The sequence below is a fragment of the Monoraphidium neglectum genome (assembly GCF_000611645.1).
Source record: "Monoraphidium neglectum strain SAG 48.87 unplaced genomic scaffold scaffold00892, whole genome shotgun sequence".
In the NCBI taxonomy this organism is placed as follows: domain Eukaryota; kingdom Viridiplantae; phylum Chlorophyta; class Chlorophyceae; order Sphaeropleales; family Selenastraceae; genus Monoraphidium; species Monoraphidium neglectum.
This window is the reverse complement of record NW_014012736.1, coordinates 1-7,284: the sequence shown is the minus strand read 5'-3', so window position 1 is coordinate 7,284 and position 7,284 is coordinate 1. Positions and strand designations below refer to the sequence as shown.

Here is a 7,284-nt window from a genome sequence, read left to right as displayed (position 1 = left end):
TTCCAGAGGAGCCACCGCCTCCCCCGCCTCCCCTGGAGCCGCTGCTGGAGGTGCCCACCCCGCGCGTCCTGGCAGTGCGTTCAGACAGCGCTCAGGTGGAGTGGCAGCAGGCTGTCATGACCGTTCCGGCATCCGAGGACCCTCGGCAGCTAGAGGTGCAGCAGCTCTTTACCTATTCGGTGCCTCACGAGCTACAGATGCAGGAGGTGGCCGTCTCGGGTCCCGCATCAGGCGATGCCCTGATGCAGCAAGCGCTCAGCATGATCGTTGAGAAGGGCTGGATGAAGGTCTTGGAAGCGCCCTGCTGCAACGCTGAGGTGCGAGCGAACTGCTACGGCGCGCTGTGTCGTGGTGCGTGCGCACGCCGCCGTGTAATCAGGCGCCCAGCAGGCTGCCATTTCTAGCACGATGCGGTTAATGGCCATGCATGTCAGTAGGATGCACGCATGCAGCGTCCAAGGGCAATTGGTGTTGGCTGTGTTCATCGCACGCTGCCTACGTCCCCCCCTCCCCTCCACTGTGGCTGTTGCTGCCCAGGTCACTGCCCTGCGGCCGGGCCGCTACTATGCAGTGCGGATCTGCTGCACGCCGGTGGCTATGGCACCGGGCGAGCCTGCGGTAGTGTTCCCCAGCCAGTGCTCGCAGCTGCAGGTGTTCCGCACGGTGCCCACACCTCCAGGGCCCATGCAAGCGCCAGCGCTGTCGCAGCGGGCGCGCAACGCGCTCAAGGTGGGTGGGGGTGTGCAGCAGGCACACAGCAGGCTTAAGGTTGTGCCCTGCTCAGGCTTGAGATACGAGGCAAGCTTGTTCGAACACTTTTGGGCAGCGTCACAGCTCAGGGGTGCTCATTTTCTTGCTGCTGGACCCCCTTGAGCACACCAAACACCACTGCTTTGCTGGCGGATACGATCCGCCTGCGCAGCTCAAGTGGACGCTGCCCGATGAGACGGGCGGGGAGCCAATTTTGCAGTATGTCTTGCAGATGCAGCCGTCGCCTCTGAGCTGGGAGGGAATGCCCAACACAGAGGTGAGGCGCCTCCTTGCTTTGCGGCACAGCACCTCTGTTGTCGGAGGAGACAGGAACTATTGGGCAGCCGTTGCCTGGACCCCTCCATCTGCTCTGTGGCGTGTAGAGCTCGCGGCAGTCAGCGGCTGTTGGAAAGACAGCACCAAGGGTGTGAAACACTTCGTGAGCAGTCCGCAGTCATAATGAATCGTGGGCCTGCCATGCCGGCTTTCCCAGGGCTTTTTCGAGGTGTACAGCGGCGACGAGCGGTCCTTCAAGGTGGTCAAGCTGGCTCCCGGCATGCGCTACACGTTCCGCATCATGGTGCGCGCGGCAGTCCTTGCTCGTGTTGGGCACTGCCCGTTTGCCAGGAGGATGATTGCAGGTAGCGCCATAGACATGCTGACTGCACTGGTGGGTCACATATACTGTGAAGGGTCCTATTCAACGCTCAGCATAGCATATCCAGCCATTTGGCACGACCAATGTTCAGCCCTGCCCAGCGCTTGCACACCAAGCCCTTCCCGTTGCAACCCTCACCCCGGTAGGCGTACAACACACTGGGCCCCAGCCCCTGGAGCCTGTGCAGCGCTTTCTCAACACAGGCGTCAGTGCCTTCAGCGCCTGAGCCGCCAGTGCAGGTGGCCTCCTCCAGCGACTCTGTGACGCTGCAGTGGACGGCCCCGCCAGACAACGGTGCGGCCATCAGCGGGTACACCCTGGAGGTGGACGACGGCCGCGGCGGCGATTTCAGGCTGGCCTACACTGGCAGCAACACCAAGGCTACTGTGGAGGGCCTTCAGGTAGGCCCATGTTGCAGAGACAAAGAGAGAGCACAAAGTTATTGCAGGTGCTTGGTTGTCAAGAGAAGCTGCTGCAATGTCGATGCGAAGAACAATTGGCAGCTGGTGTGTGAGGCTCCATTGTCATCATTGCTAGGCTTGCCTCCTGAGCAGCTGTGGCGCCCTCACTTCCCATCGCAGAGTGGGCTTCCGTTTCGCTTCAGGCTGCAGGCAGACAACATCGTAAGTGCAGATGAGGAAGCACACGATTGTAACTCGCCTGTGCTTTTTTGCTGCACACATATTCAGTGTCTGTGCTACTTCTGTTTGGGACGGTCATGCCCCTTTTGACCTGTCTGCATACGGCCAAGTAGACAGGTAAGCCTTTGTGCATGTGCTTACTTACCTCGCCGCTCCACCGCACCCAATGCCCCCCTCCCCCTTCCCTTTGATAGGAGGGCCGCAGCTTCTGGTCAACCCCAGCTGTCGCCACTACAGCTGCCACTGCGCCCTCCATCCCTGGCGGCCTGGGGGCGATCAGTGTCAGCTGCACGTCTGTGACGTTGGCATGGCAGCCGCCAGCAGCAACTGGCGGCTCGCCCGTCACTGGCTACGAGGTGCAGCTGCAGGCAACAACACGCGCTGCACGTGACGTGCTGGGTGACGACTGGCTGATCATCTACGATGGCCCCTCCACCGCCACCACCTTCAGTGCTCTGCAGCCGGGCTGCAGCTACATGGCGCGCGTCAGCGCGCGTAACAAAGCCGGCCGCAGCTCCTTCAGCATCGCCACGCAGTTCACTTCCGCTCCTGACGCGCCTGCGGCGCCGCTGCTGCAGGATGCTGATGTGGACTCAACGGTGTGCATGGGGAAGGGGAGCGGTGTGGTCGGGGCAGCGCCTGGTCCAGTGGAGACAGGCACGTGGTGGCAATGGGCAACATGGACCAGCATCTGCTGCACCTGTCATGATCTTTACTGTTTGCTCTGGCTGAGATCGTGGCGTAGCTCCTTTTCTCACATGCAGTGTGCTACCCCTTGCAGTCCCTGCTGCTGAAGTGGCAGCCGCCTCCCCACGACGGGGGTTCTCCCATCGCCAGCTACCGCGTGGAGATGCGCTGCAGCCCCTCACAGGCCAACGGCGGCCTTGATGAGGCCAGTGTCAGCCCCCAGCACAGCCTCGCCCTCACGCCCCACTATTTGACAATATACAAGTGAGCACACGCACATATGCCGCAGCGACTTCTGATGTCGTTCCTGCACACCACCAAGCGCGTGAAGCCCGCATGCAGCTTCCAGCCTTCCGCCTGACCTACACATCCCTGCCATGCCCGCCTGGCTTGTCAGCCCCCACGTTTTCAACATCGGTGCAACATCTCTCACAACGTCCCCCCTGTGTATACTCCCGTTCCCGCTGCAGTGGCGCCGAGTGCTGCGTGCAGGTCACCGACCTGATGCCCGGCACGACCTACCAGTTTCGCGTCATGGCCATCAACGGGCAGGGCGGCTCGCCCTGGAGCTCTGTGGGCAGCGCCACCACCCTTCCTTCGGTGCCGCTGCCCCCAGCTGCGCCCGCTGTATCGGCCTGCAGCAGCCACAGCCTGCACCTCAGCTGGCGGGAGCCGTACGGGCAGGGCTCGCCTGTCACCAGCTACACCGTCAACATGGCACGCCTGCCCACGCCGCGCCACGCCGCAGCCAATGGCCACGGCCACGCAGCGTCGGTCTCTGGGGATTCTGAGCACAGCTCTGCAGGTGGGGCTTGGAGAGGCCGGGGACACGTGGCTTGGTTTCGCTGTTTTAAGAAGTTGTGTGGTTTGTGTTGCTAGCTGGTCGCGGGTTGCAGTCACTGCAGTGACTTTTGTCATAGCAGCTCGTCAGCCGCTCTGTTGCCATCTAAATGAGAAATTCACCCCACACATCCTGGATGTTCCCAACAAAGACATGGACGCGGAGGCTGCGGCTGCCAGCTGCAGCGTCGGCGGTGAGGCGCAGCAGCGATTGCGGTACGAGACGGTCTACACGGGGCCAGCTCTCAGCTGCGAGGTGCGCAACCTGGAGCCGGCCACCACCTACTCCCTGCGTGTGAGAGCGCACAACGCCATGGGCGGCAGCCTGTGGGGCGACACCGCCACCCTAGTAACGGCGGCAGCGGCCCCGGGCCCACCTGGATCGCTGGCGGTGGCAGCGGCTTCCGCGGGCGAGTTGCACGTCAGCTGGTCGCCACCGCTGCGCGACCACGGTTCTGTCGTCAGCGCCTACCTTCTGGAGATGGCGGCGGGGGGCCGCGGTGGGGCCGGCTCTATGGTGGGCGGCGCAGGCGGAAAGGCGGGTGGCGGCGGCGGCGGCAGCAGTAAAGCAGGGTCATCGCAGGCGTGGTCTAAGGTTTGGCAGGGCCCTGACACAGCATGCAGCGTGTCAGGGCTGCTCCCAGGGCGCACGTATCAGTTCAGAGTGCGTGCCTGCAGCAACCAAGGCCTGGGTACTTGGTGCGAAGCAGCTGCGGGCACGACACTGCCGGCGGCGCCAACGGCGCCTGGTCGGCCAGTGGTCAGCCAGCGCGCTGCAACGTCACTGAAGGTGCGGTGGACGCTGCCAGCTGAAGAAAACGGCGCGCCGTTGACGGGATACGTGCTACAGTCCCGCCCTGTCGGCAGCACCAGTGGCAGCAGTGGCGGAGATCCCTTTGCTGACTCCTACGTGGGCATGGAGATGGGCGCACGCGTGACTGGGCTGGAGCCTGGGACGAGCTACGAGCTGCGGGTGGCGGCGCGCAACCGCGTCGGACAGAGTCCCTGGAGTGAGATGGAGACGGCGGCGACCGCGCTGCGGCCCCCTACGCCTCCCACGAGCGTGGCAGCTGTGGTGAATACTGGCCCGCCGTTAGTGCTGCGGGTGTCGTGGGCGACGCCCGCCGACGATCCTGGAGGTTTGGCGGCAGAGGCGGTTGGGTACGAGGTGGAGGCGCTGTCGGGCACGGCGGCGCCCAGCGGAGGCGGTGGTGGCGCGGCGCTTCGGCAGCAGGTTGGTCGAGTCGAAACTGCGTCACTTGTGGGCCTTTCTCCTGGCTGCACTTACACCGTTCACCTGCGAGCAGTAGGTGCTGGCGGCAGCGGACACAGCGCGTGGAGCGAAAGCGTGCGCATCTCAGTGCCCGCAGCTGCTTCGGCGGCTGCGGCACCGTCGGCAGTGGTTGGAGAAAGCAGCGGCAGTGGGGACCAGGCGGCAAGTGGCACATCGGAAGACTTGGGCGCTTCAGGTGTGAGGGGTTTGTTTGTTGGGCAGTCTTGTGGCCAAGCTGCTTCTGTCGTAGTTTCGCAAGGTATGTATGCTTACGGCAGCGCCAAGCGTCCCTGCTGTGTCTTGGTGCCAGTGGCACCGTAGTCAGCTGTCTGCTAGCAAGTCAACACACCCCTGCCAATCCATGCCCTGTTCCCGAGCAGGCAAGCGCAAGGCAGCAAAGAAGGGCAAGCGCACCGCTCCAAGGGACCCTTTGCCGGCAGCGGCCGTTCAGCGCCGCTCTGCAGTCCAGCAGAGCGTGGCCAAGGTGCCGAAGAGACGGGCGGGTTGGCTTGATGTGGTGGTGCCGCCCAAGATGCGGCGGCACTTGAGATATGCGCTGTTGTGCATCGCTGTCACCGTCATCATCTCCTACATTATCATGCTTGCCCTCCAGCAGCGTCCACCCAATGGGCCCATCCCCCCGCCGCGTGTCCCGCCCCCAACCTAACATCTTACTTGGGGCTGCTACTCTATCTGTACGCTGATCGCCTTTTCTTGGGCGTCTTGCTTCCTGTACTGTGCTGTAGAACGCCGGGATGGCTGCTGCCACCCTGGTTTCTTGCAACCCGCATTTGCACTTGCGCTTCACCGCAGCATCTTTTGCAGCAGCTCCCTTTGTCACCCCTCCATTGTATGACGTCAACAGATTTTGGCAGGGTCATCTTGGTCCTTGATAATTGGCATTAGGTAATGCCATCCAGTCAGCACAGCATGTAACGTTGCTCAATGCAACGCGGCGCAGTCGCCCTCGGGGCTAAACCCCTGCGCCTGCACTTTGAGCCCTGATATATTGTCAGCGCGCCAGCACCACCTCGTAGTACGGGTTACAGTTTGGTAATCAGGCCGCTGCACAACGGCTCCAGCCCAAAATCACCAGGGCAGCCCAGCATTTTTCAGCGGCAACTGGTAGCTTCGCCGCGACCCAGACGATTGATATGGGCTTGACTAGGGTTGCGTTTAGGGTTGAGGGTTGAACCCTTGTATGACTGCACAGTGTTTTATGGCGGCTGCAGACATACACATTTTTCCCCCTCGTCCTGTCATGCCTGTTGCAGTGTCGTATGGGTGGATGGGACCTGCACATTGGATGCCAAGGTGGGGCAAGCATGGTGTAGGGCTGCACCAACACACCCAACTTTTGCCTGGCACATCATCAAAGGTATGGTGTGCCAAAAGTGTTCCCAGCCCACCAGCACCTTACCCATGGCTACAGGCAGCATATGTGCATTTGAATCAGTCACCTTCATTGATGACAGAGGGTCGCTCAGAGGCTGGGGCAAGGGGGCCAACCACCCCCCACAAAGGGAGAGAGAGAGAGAGACTACGCAGGCTGTGACGCCCGCGTAAATCAAAGAAGAGGGGGCTGGCTTGCGGGGGCCGAGGCTGCCGCGCCGCCCCCTCACCAAAATGATGGGGAGGGGGCCACTCCCCCCATGTCACTCCTGATATTGTGCGTCTGCGCTGCTTCCCAAGTCCTCCTGGGCCATGCTCAATACCTCTGAATAAACCCTAAACCCTAAACCCTAATCCCAACAGCCCAAAACTGTGCAGGCTGGGCAGCAGTCTGACCTGGGATGCCAAGTGCTGCATCCTGCAGATTTGCCCAAGTCAGCAGTGCAGCACTTGCACCCCCACCCTTACTCCCACAAGGAACCAGGGTGGAAGCTGCACAGTCAGGACACACGTGCTGAGCACTGCTGCTGACGTCACCATGACTCACCAAAAGAGTGAGGTAGGCTGCTGGCACCAGTGCAGCACTTGAGCTACAGCCTTGGCCTCAAACCTGCAGGGTGGAAGCTGCAGGGTCATGAAACAACAAATATATTACAACCTCTGACATCACCATGACTCATCATAAGAGTGAGGGAGGCTGCTGTAGGGGTGAGGGGGCATCATGGGGGGGATGATGTGCCAAGAAAACCGTCCAAAAGTTGCTGTAACCGTCGTCCAAAAAGGCCGAAACCGATTGAGAACGCTTTGTTATGCCCCAAAACATGCAGGCAGCACTTTCAACCGACTGGATCCGAGCAGTGTGGGGTCAGTTATGAAGGTATGACCAAACTGATGAGGGGGTAGGGTTTAGGGTTTAGAGTTTAGGGTTTAGGGGTTTAGGGTTTTAGGGTTTTGGGTTTAGGGTTTAGGGTTTTAGGGTTTAGGGTTTTAGGGTTTTAGGGTTTAGATTTGAACCCTTGCATGACTGCACAGCGGTATATGGC

At 61.2% G+C, this 7,284-nt stretch overlaps 1 protein-coding gene across 1 annotated transcript; it reads left to right on the top strand.

The window, feature by feature from the left end:
* Nucleotides 1–116: 116 nt before the first annotated feature.
* Nucleotides 117–5,045, top strand: MNEG_5813 (fibronectin type III domain containing 3A; the record flags this gene model as incomplete). Its single annotated transcript, XM_014045709.1, has 11 exons — nucleotides 117–317; nucleotides 538–729; nucleotides 923–1,027; nucleotides 1,244–1,330; nucleotides 1,555–1,809; nucleotides 1,990–2,031; nucleotides 2,244–2,648; nucleotides 2,831–3,000; nucleotides 3,207–3,541; nucleotides 3,729–4,171; nucleotides 4,367–5,045. Coding segments are annotated over 11 exons (2,914 nt in total), but the record flags the coding sequence as incomplete, so codon positions are not given.
* Between the last annotated feature and the right edge of the window lie 2,239 nt (nucleotides 5,046–7,284).